This window comes from Macadamia integrifolia, chromosome 8 (assembly GCF_013358625.1).
Source record: "Macadamia integrifolia cultivar HAES 741 chromosome 8, SCU_Mint_v3, whole genome shotgun sequence".
In the NCBI taxonomy this organism is placed as follows: domain Eukaryota; kingdom Viridiplantae; phylum Streptophyta; class Magnoliopsida; order Proteales; family Proteaceae; genus Macadamia; species Macadamia integrifolia.
Genome location: NC_056564.1, coordinates 17,143,066 through 17,160,164, shown reverse-complemented (window position 1 = coordinate 17,160,164; position 17,099 = coordinate 17,143,066). Strand labels below are relative to the sequence as shown.

At 38.2% G+C, this 17,099-nt stretch overlaps 1 protein-coding gene and 1 long non-coding RNA gene across 5 annotated transcripts; one reads left to right on the top strand and one right to left on the bottom strand.

Annotated features, from left to right (window-relative positions):
* Positions 1-6: 6 nt before the first annotated feature.
* LOC122087605 lies at positions 7-5,279 on the bottom strand. 2 transcript variants are annotated; one of them, XR_006142780.1, is made up of 5 exons: positions 5,039-5,279; positions 4,318-4,374; positions 1,421-1,573; positions 1,225-1,311; positions 7-1,122 (listed from the first exon to the last, which is right to left on the bottom strand). It is a non-coding gene; the product is annotated as an uncharacterized LOC122087605 (long non-coding RNA). The 2 variants fall into 2 exon arrangements; XR_006142779.1 differs by having other exon boundaries at positions 7-1,085; positions 5,039-5,276.
* A 1,152-nt stretch (positions 5,280-6,431) lies between these two features.
* On the top strand, positions 6,432-13,777 carry LOC122085447 (UDP-N-acetylmuramoyl-L-alanyl-D-glutamate--2,6-diaminopimelate ligase MurE homolog, chloroplastic). 3 transcript variants are annotated; one of them, XM_042653882.1, is made up of 6 exons: positions 6,451-8,395; positions 9,579-9,695; positions 10,074-10,249; positions 10,605-10,750; positions 11,763-11,998; positions 13,419-13,777. In XM_042653882.1, exons 1-5 carry the CDS (start codon positions 6,523-6,525, stop codon positions 11,779-11,781), a joined length of 2,331 nt encoding a protein of 776 aa, XP_042509816.1. In that variant the 5' UTR covers positions 6,451-6,522; the 3' UTR covers positions 11,782-11,998; positions 13,419-13,777. The 3 variants fall into 3 exon arrangements, with proteins under 3 accessions (XP_042509818.1, XP_042509817.1, XP_042509816.1); XM_042653883.1 differs by lacking the exon at positions 9,579-9,695 and having other exon boundaries at positions 6,443-8,395; XM_042653884.1 differs by lacking the exons at positions 10,605-10,750; positions 11,763-11,998; positions 13,419-13,777 and having other exon boundaries at positions 6,432-8,395; positions 10,107-10,243.
* The last annotated feature ends 3,322 nt before the right edge of the window (positions 13,778-17,099 follow it).

The window sequence follows — 17,099 nt, the reverse complement described above, 5'->3', positions numbered from 1 at the left end:
AATTGGTTGGTCCCATCAGTCTAGGCAGGTTAGATACTTGTAGAGATCAACCGATTAATCAATCGGACTTCAATCCTGAAACCAAGACTGAACCATGTATTAAATGCTCAGTCAGACTCTTGATTTTAATTGGTCAGCCCGGTAATGCAAAATCAATCTTGAACCAGCAATGCCAGTGAGAGGTCATTTGAAACAGGATCACATAGAGGGGCAACCCGTATTAGGAACATAATAGTCCAAGGTAACAGGATCACATATAGGGACAAACCAGTATTAAGAATAGAATTCTCTAACATTTTAAGATAAAGAAGAATATGTACAAGGCCTCCCACCTAGAAATTGACTAGCTTTTCAACAGTCCAAAATAGGGCTTCTCACAAGGCTCCACTACATCTCACAACTATTGGCATAAAACCACAAATTTCATTTAACTTTTTAACTTCTTCAAAATGCTTGCAGGCAAAGCCTGTTACAGAGAGGTTGGGAGGTTTCTAGACACTCATTCGAACTTTCTCCTAATCTAATGGCCTTTACATTTCTAAGGGCTTACATTGGGATTTTTTTCAAGATGTTTAATGAATTTTATATTTTCAAGGTCTTTCACAACTAACAATGAAACTAATCTATTGATATCCCCAAGACTCCACAACTTTACAAAACTAGATACAGTTAAATCATTAAACTCGCATGGGCTACTTATCCCTTGTAAATGGGTTTTCAAAATAGGCCCATTTCAATAAAAAAAACATAAAATTCCCAGCTCATGACCCATATAAACCCATTAGTCTAGGATTTTGGATCGGTTTGGCATGAATACTTGTGTTGGAACCTTTCTTAATCTGCATCGGCTCTCACTGGCTTGAGAAAAAAATGATAATTAGGGATTTTGATATGAGAATACAGAATGCCAATAAGGAAAATTTGCCAATGAACACAGTGAACGGTTGAAAACTCACTTCTCAACCTCCAGACCAATCTTATAGAACAGTAGCAATTCATTTGATGGAAGCTTGAATAAATACTGGATTCCACATTGGCACATTAGGTCGTTCATCAACCACAATAGGAGGAAGCCATGAGCCATCCTAGACAAGAACTTTCCCCTTGTATCAGTTTGATCAACTGAAAGAAGATCCAATTAAAAGAAGAATAAAGACAGACCCCCTCTACCTACCCCCTCCAAAAAACAAAAGGATATCTAAATGACACTAATCTATCTCTTACCTTGTAAGTCTGCAACCAAATTTTCACATCAGGTGCTCTCTCACGAGAACCACCAAAGTAGGCAACCAAAAAATGATTTTTTGCAACCTACACAGGCCAGTAAACATCATCAACATCTCTTTGGACTCAAACATTTAAAAAAAAAAAAAAAAAAAAAAAAGTTTGGGAAAGACGAAGACAGCATCAACTCCATTACCTCAACAAGAGTGGAGGCATGACAGCTACTGAAAGGAACCGAGTTTGCAGTAACTCCTCTACCACTGGACCCATAATGCCATGACTCAGAATCATCCCCTGATCTGCTACTAAACCCTCCACGATACCTATGCTGGAGTTCCGAATCCTCCACCTGTTTTCCCACAAATTTTGCACAATTAGTATTAGTATACTCTTATTTAAAAAAGAATCGTAGAGAACCTTAGAGAGAGGGGATTTTGAGTTCTTGAATCTGTAATTTGTTTCAAGTAATGTATTTTCTAAAACAACAACAACAACAAAAACAAACATAACCTTATCCCAACTGAATGGGGTTGGCTACATGGATCCAATACTGTGAAATAATAGAAAGTAAAGAAGCATAGGAGATGAGATAAAAGGAGAAAATATGGGGATAAGTTAAGGGGGCATCGTAGAATATAGATACGCATCATGGAAACATCCCTCATAGGGGGTCAACAACACGTGTTCTTGTCCTCCACAAAACTCTATCCAAAGTCATACTAGGGTCAAGCCCTACAATTTGCATATCTTTTCGGACCACTTTGTTAATAGTCATCTTAGGTCGGCCCTTACTTTTTCTAGCTCCTTCCCAATAAATCTGGTCATTCTTCCATACTGGGGCCTCCATAGGTCTCTGTTAGACATGACCATACCACCTCAATCGGTTCTCATGGAGTTTATCATGGATCGATGCAACCCTCACTTCATATCTAATGTTCTCATTCCTTACCCTATCTATCTTGGTCTTCCCGTACATACCTCTCAACATTCTCATTTCAGCTACACTCAGTTTGTTCACATTACTCTTCTTGGCTGCCCAACATTCTGCTCCATACATCATAGTCGATCGTATAACTATCCTGTAAAATTTTCCCTTGAATTTAATAGGTATTCTTTTGTCATATAATACTCCCAATGCACATCTCCACTTCATCCACCCCACTTTAATCCTATGAGCAATATCATCTATGTCCCCCTCTTTGTCAATGATAGACCCCAGGTATTTAAAACAGTCCCTCCGAGGTAGTTCCTATTACCCAAGCTTCACCACTCCCTCCTCTCCTATAGATTGACTGAAGGGGCACATCATATATTCTTGTCTTCGTTTTGCTTAACCTAAAACCTCTTGATTCCAAGTTTGATCTCCATAGCTCCAGTTTAGTATTAATCTCATCCACAGTTTCATCTATCAGTACAATATCATCCGCAAATAGCATACACCACGAGACTGAGTCTTGGATGTGCCTGGTTAGGTCATCCATAATGAGTGCAAACAGATACGGGCTTAGAGTAGATCCTTGATGTAACCCAATTGTGATCGGGAATTCATTACATTGCTCGTCTCTTGATTTCACACTCGTCACCGCTCCCTCGTACATGTCCTTAATTATATCCACATAGTTAATCTGACCCCTCTTCTGAAGGACATGCCAAATTAGTTATCTTGAGACTCTATCGTATGCTTTCTCTAGATCAATAAAGACCATATGTAGATCCTTTTTGTGGGCTCTAAAAACTTCCATAAGCCTTCTTAGGAAATAAATGGCTTCTGCTGTTGATCTCCCTGGCATAAAACCAAATTGGTTCTCCGATACCTTGGTTTTCTTTCTTAGGTGGACTTCAATAACCTTTTCTCAAACATACAGTGAAATTAAGGAAGAAAAACAAGAGCGCCTTGGAAAGGAGCTGCTGGAGCTTCTGAGGCTGCAACTAATGCTACCAAAAAACAAAGACAACCACAATACCAACACCATGACTGCCATTTGCTTCCACATCCCTCTCTACCCCTTCAATCTTTATTTCAGTTGGGGGAGAGGGGTTTCTATTAGCCAATATGGGACCCCAGGACAGTTCTTTCTATGGGTTAACACCTATTCAGACAAAACCCTCTCTTTGTACGCCAGAGAAAGAGAGACCTACCTTAGTATGTTATATATATGGGTTGTAATTCATGTAAATAAACGAAAAACAGGAAAATTTGTCTGATGTATGGGTTGTTAACTTGTTATTCATGCAAACAAGTGTCCCTCTCATGTTATATATATTATATATGGGTTGATAATCATGCAAACAAACAGGGAGTTGATTCTTTTTTTTTTATGATCAAAGTCTCTGGATTTTAAATAAAGGGAGAGAAATCGCTACCCAGTCGTGTGGCTACTGTGCCAGCAAGTGGACCAATGAGAGAGTGCGCGGAGGCATCGACCACGGGGGCAGTTTGAGGTGAGAGAGATACATAAATCAATCATTGCCTTGTGATAAAAAATCAAGATAGTGCAATTATTGATTTGTGTCTATCTCTCTCCTAGAAAAAACTATTTTTTGATTTGTGTTATTTCATCTCTCTCTCTCTCTAGTTTGTACACGCATAATATTTCTGAGTGGGTGGGGTTTTGCAGTTTAGTGTGATTGAGTGATGTAGCTAGGGTGACAGTTAATGCTGTGGACATCTTGTTGGTGCCTTTGCACACTGTTTCGAGGGACCCATAACTTACACCTCTTCTTGCACTCTCTCTCTCGCACTCGCGCAATAGTCCTAAATGCAGGCGACTAAGCTATGACAGACGTTTAGGCTGTGTTTGGTAACACTTCTGTTCCATGGAACTGTTTCTTAGCTGGAAGTGTTTTTTTCTTGCTTCTTTTCTTGGGGATCACTTCTGCGAGAGTGAAATGTGTATGGTAACATGGTGTAAGAAGTGCTTCTGAATAAAAAGAAATAGAAACACATCTGGAAAGTACCTTAACAGAAGCACATTTGACACTTCAACAACACCAATTTTTAATAATTTAAAACAACCTTAACCGCATCTAATCACATGCCAATAGTTTCAAGCACCCAAAAAATTGAACAAGATAGAAGTCGATTAAAATTACCTAATGTTGGCAACTTCTTGGATTGTCAAACAATTAACTTGTCTCTTTGTAATTACCCTGCAAACGAGGGAGAGAGAGATTGGTCAGTAGTTGAAGAACAATTAAAAATTTTAAAAATCTGCAGAAGCACATGAGATGGAGATAGGAAGTGTTACAAAGAAAACAATGGAAACAGCACCTACGTTATACAGTCTTGGTTGTAGAAATCATATGTTTCATTAACTGAATGTCCAATTAATTTAGAAACAAAATTATGACTAAGTGGAATGCAACAGTTTAAAATGCAGGGATTCTTCAGTATAACACTGTGCCGCCTCAATTTTGCCCATACCCCAAGCTATGAAATTTATACCTGTTGAAGTTCTAACATACAGATTCCAAATGCAAAACCTCATGGTTACAGAACTGATCCAATTGTCAGCAGTAAACAACAAACTATTGAACTTCTGGACACACAGATTCCAAATGCAAGTTATCTGCCCCTATAACACAGTAACATTCATTCATTCATACAACTTGCAAATCTCCAAGATAGGGATCACGAAAGAACCCCATGGAATCAAAACAAGGATGCAAGACTTGGTTTCGTACTACTGGAGAAATCTAAGGAAAGGGCTTTGAAACCCAGATTCATAGTAAGAGAGAGAAGGTTTCTCAGAAGGAAGACGCGAGAGAGAGAGAGAGAGAGAGAGAGAGAGCAGGAGGAGAGGTGTGTACATACCAGAGGAAGGCCGACCGGAACTCTGCTACCGCTCTCGGAGAAAGACGAAGTGCTTCGACAATCTGTGTATATGGGTTGAGGGTTTTGTTTCTCTCTATGATGGATTATTAACAAAACATCTTTTCTTTCCGATTCTGAGTTTTTTTTTTTTTTTTTTGGGGTGGTGGGGGTGGGGATTCAATTACTCTTCAATATGCTTCCCTTCGCTTTGGACAACTGAAAAATGAAAGAAAATCCAGCTTTGGATGCTCTCTCTCTCTCTCTCTCTCTCTCTCTTTATTAATGTTACGTTTGGTAGTCATTCTGTAAACAAATTTCGTGTTAAAAATTAGAATTTTCTATTTTTGTGTCAAAATTTCATTTAAAAATTTGTAAGACAATCATCTACTCTTCTAGCATTGAATCAGAAAAAAAAAAAAAAAAAACTCGTAAAAAATTCTCACGCCCAGTTGTATATTAATGCACAGAAACAGGAGCAATTAGGTCTTTTCACATCAAAAGACGGGTTTCTTTTCTCTTTCATTTAAGGAAGTTTATCTAGTCTATGTAGTGAATAACAGAAGTTTCTCTAGTCTATGTCTAAACCCTTGAAAAACAGAGGTTTAAATATAGGAATGGATTTGGATATGAGTTGGATCCGGCTCCTCTCCTGAATAATGAATGCTCATAGAGATGTCGCATTGAGAGCCATTGTATCATCACTTGGACACATATCAATCGTGCTCAAAAAAGATTGAGTTTCAATTCATATCAGCTTGCAATTGCTAGAATTGGACCCAAGAGCCCTAGAATCGACCATTTGATCAGGAAACCCACCAATTAGAGAAATCTGATAGGAAAATTATAATTTGAAACAATTGGAAGAATAAAGTTTAAAAAATAGAAATCGATCATACCTATTCCAATTATTATGACGTGAAATCGATCAAAATCGACCCCAAAAACACTAGAATTGGCCATTTGATCTGAAAACCTATATACTAGATGAATGTCGATGAGATTATTCAGATTTGAAACCACAGAAATCAGCTGATTCCCAAGTGAATTGACAAATTCTCAATCTAATTCACTTATTTTCGAAACTCTTTAAATAATAGGGTTTTAAAGCCGATTTCAATGACTGGAATTGGTCACAAAGAACTCTAGAATTGACCATTTGATCTGAAAACGCATCTATTAAGGGAATCTTGTCGGCAATATTCTTATTTGAAACAACAGAAATCAGGGTCAATCCTAGTCCCTTCCCAGGCAATTCGAACTATTTTTGATCCGATTCACCGATTTTTTAAACCCTCAGATGAATCAAGAGTTTCAGATCAGAACCAGACACTACTTAAGTTTTGAAAATTTTACCGTTTCAGAAACCAAAGCCGCACCTCAGATGTGCGATTTCAGTTAAAATTACAGTATCTCTTTCCCTCGTCCGGTATTTCCCAACCCAATCTCTTTGCCCCAAAACCGTCTCTGCTCTCTACATAGTCCCCATGGCTCCTGCTTCTCTCTCCCTCCAGGGCTTCTTTCCTTCATTCCAGTCTCTCTCCTCTCTCCATGTGAACACCACACCAATTCTGCAATTCAGGCCACTACCTTTTCTCACATTTCTTCGCCGAAAACCTCATCGACTCACAGTCGCTATTGGCTCCGACGGAAATCACTACCCGACCCCTGCGGACGATGACCCACCTGAAGCTCCGGAGGATTCCGAACATGGAATATCCAAATTCCAGCAGATTCAACGCCAGGCCGCTCGTGCCCGTAAGCTTCAAGAGGAGCAGTTCAAGAAGGACCAGTCCATTTTCCTGTCGGCCCTTGCGGAGGAAGAAGATGCTCCTGACAACCCAGAGTCTGATACTGTTGAGAATTCTGGTGATGACCTGTTTGGAGAGATTGATCGGGCTATCGCTCTAAAACGCAAGGAATTTGTCAAACAAGGCCTCTTGAAGCCCAACCCCAAGAAAGAAAAGGCGGTGGCGAATGCAGCTGTTGAAGGAATTGAAGAGCTAGAGCCCGAAGAGGTTGTGGACTTGGAGGAAATTAAAGAGCTTCAGGGGCTTACCGTGATTACGGAGGAACCCGACGAAGAGAACCCAGTAAAATTCGAGGAGGAGGTGAATAGTTCTAGCTCTACTGTTTCTTCCCCTTACTTTGATCTCGATTTTGACAGTTATGGCAAGTCCAAGGTTCGAATTGTGGAACCCAAGTTTAAAATGACTTTAGCGGAGCTCTTGGATGAGAGCAAGGTTGTACCTGTATCTGTTTGTGGTAATTTAGAGGTTGAGATTACTGGAATCCAACATGATTCGAGGTTGGTTAGCTCAGGTGATCTGTTCGTGTGCTGTGTTGGGATGAAAACTGATGGCCATTTGTACTTGAGCGAGGCTGACAAGAGAGGGGCTGTGGCTGTGGTAGCCAGCAAGGAGATTGATATAGAGGAGACATTAGGTTGTAAGGCACTTGTCATCGTGGAGGATACAAACGCAGTCCTTCCTGCATTGGCCGCCTCATTTTACCGGAATCCATCTAAAAATTTGTCCGTTATCGGGATCACAGGCACAAATGGGAAAACGACTTCTGCTTATTTGATTAAAGCCATGTATGAAGCAATGGCTTTAAGGACTGGGTTATTGAGTACTGTAGCCAATTATGTCCACGGGGATAACAAGTTGGAAGAACCTGACCACACTACACCTGATGCTGTTGTGGTTCAGAAGCTCATGGCAAAGATGCTTCACAATGGAACGGAGGCAGTTGTCATGGAGGCTTCTTCTCATGGGCTTGCTCTTGGGAGGTGTGATGAGGTTGATTTTGATATAGCAGTTTTCACCAACTTGACAAGGGATCACATGGACTTTCATGGGTCTAATGAGGAATACAGGGATGCCAAGGCAAAACTTTTTGCAAGGATGGTGGACCCAGAGCGGCATCGAAAGATTGTTAACATTGATGATCCAAGTGCGCCGTTTTTTATTGCACAAGGGAACCCAGATGTTCCTGTAGTGACCTACGCAATGGAAAACATGAGTGCGAATGTACACCCATTGAAGATTGAGCTCTCACTGTTTGAGACACAGGTCTTGGTCAGGACCCCTCAAGGTATATTAGAGATATCATCAGGGTTGATTGGAAGACACAATGTCTACAACATCCTAGCAGCAGTGGCTGTGGGAATTGCTGTAGGGGCACCATTGGAGGACATTGTTAGGGGGATAGAAGAGGTTGATGCAGTTCCTGGTAGGTGTGAACTGATAGATGAGGAACAGGCATTTGGGGTTATTGTGGACTATGCTCATACTCCTGATGCATTATCTCGACTACTTGATGCTGTAAGGGAGCTTAGCCCACGAAGAATCATAACTGGTATGTTTCTTTTCCTCTCTCTCTCTCCTTTTTTAAGGGAAAAATGTCTTTTCTAATTGTATTTCATCTAATGCATGTCTGTGTGAGGGATGCCCATATTTGTCCACTATTGCAATTTAAAACATAGTGAGTGGGGCTTGGAGATCAGAAGGGTTGATAACTCATTTGACTTTAATTTTTGAACGATATACTAATCAGGTGAAAAAAGTATGGTTTTGTTTCAAGTGTCTCAGTCAGAGAATCCATGTGTGGAATTTAATTCCGTTGACTGTGTAAGGGGTTCCTACCCATGTCTGTTTTCCTTGGGCTGCGTTTGTTTCACAGTATAAGATTTTATAGAATTTGTATAAAATCAGTACAAAAGTGTACGAGGGTTAGAAAGAAGGAACTGCTTTATTGAATACAATACTGAAAGTTGGAAAACGACTTCCATTTCAAAATTCAGGGTGTTGTTTTCCCAAAATAGTGATGGTATCTTGATTGTTGGTACTCTTGGCACCTATGGAGACTCTACTCCCATCATATGGTTGCATTCTTTAGTGCTCTCAATCATGTCCAGATGTGTTCATTGGTCATGTGCAACAACAAAAAAGGCCAAATGGCAGAAAAATATAAAATATTTTTATACTAAAAAAATAGTAATATTTTCACATAAAATGTTTACAAAGAAACAAATGCTGCCTTAGTGACAATTGCAATCATGATACCTTTTCTTTTCTGTAGTTACAAAATAATAAGAAGATACAAAGGGCCCGTTTGATAACGTTTCTGTCGTTTCTGTTTCAAGAAATGGCAAAAACATAAATTTCCGTTTCTAGAAACAGAAACGGAATTGAAGGTGTTTGATAAGTCATATTTATGGAAGTCGATAGTAACCAGTGAAAGAATGGCCATGTGTCGTTTCCAGAAACGGCTTGTTTCGCCTGGGTCGTTTCTTGAACCATAAATAGGTAGAAATTTCAATTTCTATTTCTGAAAACAAGTGAAACAAAACAGTTTTATCTAATGCTTTTTGTTCCATTTCTGAAACGGCAGAAACGCGTTTCTTGAAACTTTATCAAACGGGCCCAAAGTATCACTTTGTTTTACTGGAACTTCATATGTAACAAATGAGGATAGCAAGTAATAGAAATCTTTTTACCCCATATGAGTGTCTGACAAACTGTTAATGCTTTGAATCAAGTCTTTGGATGTCGTGGTGAGAGCGACAGAGGAAAGAGACCCATGATGACAAAGATTGCGACAGACAAAAGTGATGTGGTTATGCTGACATCTGACAATCCAAAAACAGAAGATCCATGTAAGTTATTGTATAGTGTAGAGGGATATGCCATCAAAGGAGTTGAGCTGAGCTTTGTTTATTTTACCATCTGTCCAAAGCTTCTTTGCCCACCTTTTAGCTCTCTTCGTTGAAAGTGTAGTCAAGATTTAGCAAAAACATGGGAATTGCTGGGCAGATAAGATGGTAGTGAATAGAGGTCAGCTTATCTTTGGTGGATGATATCTTCCTGTACAGTTTTTTCATCCACTTGGCAATTGATTCAACTCCAGCTGTTTTCTTTGTTTCCTTTTCTCTTTCCCTTCATTTCTCTCAATACTAGAAATGATAATGTGGAATTATATGTTGGATCAAATTACTAAGCTCCTAAGTAACTTTTTGATGTTGCATCTTTACCAGTGGATATCTTGGATGACATGCTGGCTGGTGTAGGATGGACCATGCAGGATTACTTGAAACATGGAGAGAATGATTACTATCCACCTCTTCCAAATGGTCATCGGCTTTTTCTACATGATATCAGGCGGGTTGCTGTACGAGCTGCAGTGGCCATGGGCGAGGAAGGTGATATGGTTGTAAGTCCCTGAAACTGTTACCTGCTTCTGTTCTGTTTTCAAATATTTTTGTGTGATAATACTATATTCTCGGGGTAAGGCTGCGTAATTCTCACTTCTCACCCCCTGGACCTCACACATGCGGGAGCCTCGTGCACCGGATACGCCCTTTTAATACTATATGGGGTTGAAGACACATCTTTCAGCTCAATACAAGAGGTTGAAATTTATTGATAATAGTTTTAGTGATTAAGATGATTGTCCTTTTCAGGGTTATTTATAATTACTGTTTGTGATTAGCTTTAGTGAGTCAAGAATATCAGGGCTTTGCTCTATTCACTGCGCCATCTGTTTCTTACTGCCTCATATGATGCAGGTTGTTGCAGGCAAAGGCCATGAAACATACCAAATAGAAGGTGACAAGAAGGAGTTCTTTGATGACAGGGAGGAGTGCAGGGAAGCACTGCAGTATGTTGATGAGCTTCACCAAGCTGGAATAGACACTAGTGAGTTCCCGTGGAGGTAAGTCAAATATACATATCATTTCTCAATAAGGTTTTTACTGGTTAGTAGGCAAAATATAGTTATGGACTGTGGTACCTGGATCCATTAACTTCACCTGTGGTAACACTGTTGATTCGGAAGGACATGTATGCGGAGGAAAATAGGATATATGTTAGATATGGCTTACAAGTTTCAATTATCAATGTTATTTTGGAAACATTTTCTGGCAGTAGGAAATAAACTATCAGAATAAACTGTGAACATATATCTCTCTCATTCAAGAGTTATTGAGTTCTGAGCTAGCTCTTAAACTTCTTGTATCCAAGCCCGTATCTGACCCGTGTACACACATGCAAGTGGCTCAAGGTAGAAAACCTGTTTGTTTCTGCTTGGTTTATCATTTTTTCTAGATTAATTGAAGCAATGTTGCTGAGTATGGCACACAAGCAGACACCTGTACTTCACTTTCAATTCCCAAAACCGGGAGGGGGGGAGGAGGCCAAAAGATATGTCTGCACTCCCCAGTAGAGGGGGAAAAAAGAAAAGGGAATACGTAAAAATTAGAGAGTATAATTTGTGCTTGATAGAGTTCTATTTTAAAATTTATGACAAAAAATTCGGCATACAGGCATTTGTATATAAGAGGATGTGGTTTCTAAGGGTGTCTTTGGTATCCGCAGAATCTATATCTGACTCAAACACTGTTTTGAGTCCAAAAATGGTTCTTTGGTTTGGTTTTTTCACCCAAAAATGGTTGTGTGCGTGTGGGCTGTGTTAAGGCAAGTGTGGAATGAAGTTTCTATAGCTAACCCAACCCTAATGGAAAAAGAAAGAGGAATGTATTGAAAAATTAATCTTTTTTGGGGTATAACTAATATCTAATACCTCTTACACCTAATAAACTGTATGTCCCTGTATTAGTCATTGAGAGGAATAAGATTTTTCTTAATCATCACTTAGGATCGTCTGGTTAGAAATCTTTTCTTGTTTGATAATTCTATAGCTCTCTTGTTCTGTTATATTGCTGCAGGTTACCAGAGAGCCACTGATGTCTTGTTGGGAAAGTACAAGAAGATCTGAGCCTAAACAACCCATAAAAGCTACAAATACAGTGGGCCTGTTGCACTTGTCTGAGATGACTAGCAGGTCTCAATTGACGCCCTAAAAAAGAATCTTGGAGTGCCACGTTGAGGTTAGTGGAAGCAGAAATAACCAAACAACCTATGGCAACTGACAGAAGCGGCCTCACAGATTGGAAAATACTTGGTATGAGCTTTATGTATCTACTTTGATCCTGATGTATCTCTTTTGAGCAGATCTGAAAGATCAGAAAAATCATTCTCATTAGTTTGCTTGACACTTGGAACTCATATTTTGGTACACCATATGAAATTTCCTTCTGTTTATTTAGGAATTTAAATTGCTGTAAAAATTAACTTGTAAAAATTAAAATCAAGAAATAAAATATGAATGAGAAAATTACATTCAGAAGTTTGAGGAAAGGACACTCCATGCAGAAGAGAGGCAAAGCGGTGATGGCTTTTGGGTGACATTTCCGATGATCCTGCTCTTCACTAACAGAAGTCTAGCCGTGAAGGGTCTGCTACTTAGTGATTCTTGGTCCTTTGCTGATGTTTTCCCATGGCTTTTTGCTATTATTTATTCATTCCTGATATTGTTTTTAACCTGCTCTCATGTTTCACACTTCCCCACTTCCCCTCACCCTACAATTATCTTATTCAATCAATCCCTATATCCCCCTCCTCACAATTCCCCCATCTCGTTATATTTTGATTTTTTCCCTCTCTCAAAGTCCCTCACTCTCTCTCTTATTGATCTTTTTGATTTTTGATCCAATATGTTTCCTTATCCATATTTTATGGGTTTGAAGAAAGTGGAGTGATGCAGACTGAGGAAAAGGTCCATGCCCTTTTCTCCTTGTTCAAGTGAGTTTTTGTTCTATAGAATGATCGAAGGTTACTTTACCACCAAACACCCCCCCCAAAAAAAAAGAAGAAGATCTAATTTAACATCATGGTTCACCTGTTTAATTGAAGTGGAATAATTATGATCAAATTAAACTTTTGGCAAAAATAATTCCCTAGATAGAAGGTGGAAGAATAGGAGAGCAAAGGATTCCATTTGTTTCCTAAAAATTTGTACCAAAAATATTATAATGAACTAAATAATATGTTTAACCAAAAAAATACATTTAATGCATAGGAAATATAAAAATCAGAGGAGAGTTTTAAGATAATTGCAATATTGCAGACACAAAATTCTCTTTTGCTTTTTATGGATTTTGGAGAGAAGATTAATTGTTGATTGGTTGGAGGGTAAAGGAAAGAAAGTTGTGGAGACAAAAATGTATCTGAGAAGCTTCCGCTTCCTTCCCCATCTCTTTCTGTAAACTTCTGAAAAAGTTTTAGAAGAAATGGATATGGAGTAAATGATTCCCTTTGCACATTTTTTGAAGATTTTGTTAAGAGTTTGCAGGTGATCATGGCAGCTCACCTCTGGGTGCTTTAATTTTTACTAATTACTTCAAAATTTCATTTCACCTGACATCCTATTAAAATCATCTTGAAATTATTTTAACTTACATTTCTTCAACAAATATTGGGTTTATGTTCTTTTTAATGAATAAATTAATTGAAATACAATTTCATTGTGTCTATCTTTGCAGATCCATGTAGGTTGAGCTATGAGGGAGCTAATGAGGTTAATCAGGCAGGTTGAGCTAGTGTCTGTTGGCTTGTATGCTGAGCATCAACCCCACCTATTTATTAGCCTCTTTGAACTGGGCCAGTAGCCCAACTAAAAAATTTAAGGACATTCTGGATTGTGCCAAGCATTGATGAAAATATGCCCCAATCTTTGGTTATAGGTCATTTTGATGCTCTGCCCTTCAATTTGAGGACCCCAATATTATGAAATTCCTTCCAAATTTTCTTTGTGAAGGAATTGGATGTAGTGTTCTACCTTCCTTTTTTCTTTCCCTGGGAAAGTAATGTTATAACATCTTTGGAAACAGCTTTTCCTTTCCATTCTTCCTAGAAATGCAACCTATTGCAGCATAAGAGACCAGTCTTTGTTCTGCCTTTGGCACTAGTGGCAGACACTGTGGAAATGGCTTTTAAGGGAAGGGGGAGATGGCGAAAAACCCATCTAGTAATCCAGTTTTCAGAAAACTCAGAGAATATATTCTGGGATGGTGGGATAAGAGTTGTTGGGGGTGGGGCATATAAATTGACTCTTAATATACCCTGTTTGATGATAGACTTGTTTCAGCATATTAAAATCAGAGGGAAGTGTTCTCTAAGCCTAAGGCGTACCTTACACTATCTTGTAGTGTAGTTTTTTATTCGTATAATAAAAAGGGTAGAAAACATTGTCTAGTTGTGTGGATCACATAGGATAGGACACATAATTACTGCCTCATCCCTCCTAAACTAAAGAAAATCACATCTGAGTTGATACCCTTGTGCATGTTCTTGTATCCCCCAAACTAGTGCAGGGGCTACATGACCAAGCATAATGGACCAAGTTTCCCTTCATTGTCCATTGTCGATGGATGGATTCCTAAGGGCACAAAACAATATGAACAATAGGAGTGGGAATAATTATGACCTTAGAATACCTCCACCATAATTGGCAAAGAGTGCCAACTAAGTTAGTTTTAGTATTTATGTTTGATCCTAGAAAACACCACCTTCACATATCTCTCCAAAGTCATAAAGTATGAATGGTGAATGGGTCAATACATACAAAAATTTATTTTTAATCTATTGTAAAGTACATAACGTATAGGGTATAGCAAAACCCTAAAATTATAAAAAAATAAAAAAATAAACAAAAAAGCATTTTCTCCTCCATTAAAATCTAGTGATCTTATTTATTTTATCTACTTTGACCATGTGATAATGCTAGGAATATGTAGGAATGCTGCGTGTATCATTCTTGTTAGTAATACCATTGAAACTATTAAGTCATTCTCTTTAGTATATTCAAAATTTGAAGGTCAAAGATTAGTAACTTCATCACTTGACATATTCTCTGCTTTAGAGTCGCATATTCTCTATAACTACCATAGCACGTGTATTCCCTGCAATTTCCATAACCAGTAAATTCATGTGAAATGAATATCAAAAGAATTTCATATTAATAACGCGAAAAATAAGATTTTGATTTATGTATTCCCTTGGCGATAGATATATTTTTTTTTATTTGTTTGAATATCTTCCTTGGACTTTCTTGTCTGCGACTCTGCTAATATAAATGCAAAAAATAAATTCCATCACCTATTCATCTTATAAGTTTCAGCCTAGTTGTAATTTTTTTTTCCATATAGCAATGAAAGGCTTTGGTTGGACAAAGGTTTTACAAGTATAATTTGGCAACTTTGTCTCAAAAACACAAAATACAAGATAAAAATGTTTACTATATGCTGACCACTGTCACTAGAAGAGCTCTCCATGAAGCCTTGAGAAGAGAGAGAGAGAGAGAGGCAGCCTTACTAATGTTGATTAGAAAGAAAATTGTGAAACAGTGTGAACAAGCAGAAGATTATGAGTTGGTCAGGGAAGTAATAGGGTATAGGAAAGAATCCTTTTCCTTTTCTTCAATCTCATTTGTAAAAGGGCAGTAAAGGCTTATCAGAAAAAAAAAAGTAAAAGGGCAGCAAAGGGGGATACAACAAGGAAATATGTCAAACGGTAAAGATATAGTTCCATAATAATATCTTTGAAGGCAAAAACATCCGAAACAGATCGATACAATATCAGTTTTGAAACTAATTGATACCCATTCCGATAATGTAAACTAAACCCTATTATATTATTATTATTATTATTATTATTATTATTATTATTATTATTATTATTATTATTATTATTATTATTATTATTACTTGTCATCAAGTTGTTATTATTTTAATCCAATAGTTTTTTATTTATATATATATATATATATATATATATGTATATATATACCAACAGCATTCCAATCTTTTTCCTAAAATCTTTTAAGCAAATAAGTAGTATTCACTATCAAGGGACCATGTATATTCCATAAAAATGCTCTGGAGCTGGCCCCAACCCACAAGGGTTAGGATTTCTGCGGTCTTAAGACTTCCTCTATTCTCAAATTATGTTTAAAAAATCTCCTTCCACTACTCCCCTTCCTCTCGATTCCATTGCATGAACTTTAAAGTTTGGATCCGGCTCCTCTCCTTAGCGGTGATTGAGCAGGTCGGCCCATAGCTACCTGGGCGAGTACTATGTGTTTAAGCGATGATCCAATGCTTTGAAAGAGGCACGAAGAATGAGGCACCGACAGAGGCTTGGAGAAAGAGGCATAAAAAACCATTGGATAATTGTCTAGACACATGGTGATCCCTCAGGTAGCCATGGGCAAGACCTAGACGATCACCACTCAAGAGAGGAGACGAATCCCTAAAGTCTAATCAAGTCCGACCACACCCACCCTTCTACTTGGGCTTTGGTTCCTACTCTTACTCCCTCCCTCCTCTCTCCCTCTCCTTCCTCTCCCCTCCCTCTTCCCATCTCCATCCTCATCCTCCAACAGAGAACTTACACCCTGGGATTAACTCTATGACTTCTTTGACACCTGGGTGTGGAGGAACTTGGTGGCACAAGCTTTCTCTCTTAGATTGTAGGAATAGCAAAGGGAAATGGAGTGAGAGAGAGAGAGAGTAAAAAAAAAATTCATAGCTATTTTGAATAATCAAGAAAAAAAAATAGTACAAAAGACATAGGATGTTTCTACCAAAAAAAAGACAGGATATAAAACAAAAAATATTTAGCCTCATTAAAAAAAGAAAAAAATAGAATCATAATTTTCTCTTTAACAAGTTTCCTTAAGGCCAATGTGAGGAGAGGGTAGTGTGGATCTGGTTCTCGTTCAGGAACATGATCCCTCTTAATGGAGGAAATCTCAATGCCCTATCCCTCCCATCCAAAAGATGAACTCATGAAAACTTTGTCAATTTTTTTTCACTAATTTTGATTTTATTTATTTTTTGGTATTTCCAAATTTCACTAACTTTCATTACAACAAGATTTTCGCAATCAAAAATACTTTATAAATAAATGATGTACTACGACTTTAGATTTTCCAAAAAAAAAAAAAATTCTGGATATGAATTTCCCGGATGGCGATTGTTACGGTTGACCTAATGACAAAAGCATCCAATGAAATCTCCCACTAAAAAACAAGGAAAGCTATTACGTCGTCTTTAACAGCTGAAAGAGACACATTAAACTCGAAGGTTACATCGAGAATGGACGGCAACCGGCAACCGGCAACCGGCAACAGATCTTTTCTACGTTCAATTAATTCTTTTTTT

Excerpts from the sequence above, each read along its gene's own strand:
- LOC122085447 (XM_042653882.1), top strand. The coding sequence starts at position 6,523 with ATGGCTCCTGCTTCTCTCTCCCTCCAGGGCTTCTTTCCTTCATTCCAG. Across the intron at positions 8,396-9,578 it reads CCCACGAAGAATCATAACTG|TCTTTGGATGTCGTGGTGAG; the intron begins GTATGTTTCTTT and ends CTTTGAATCAAG. Across the intron at positions 9,696-10,073 it reads TCCAAAAACAGAAGATCCAT|TGGATATCTTGGATGACATG; the intron begins GTAAGTTATTGT and ends CATCTTTACCAG.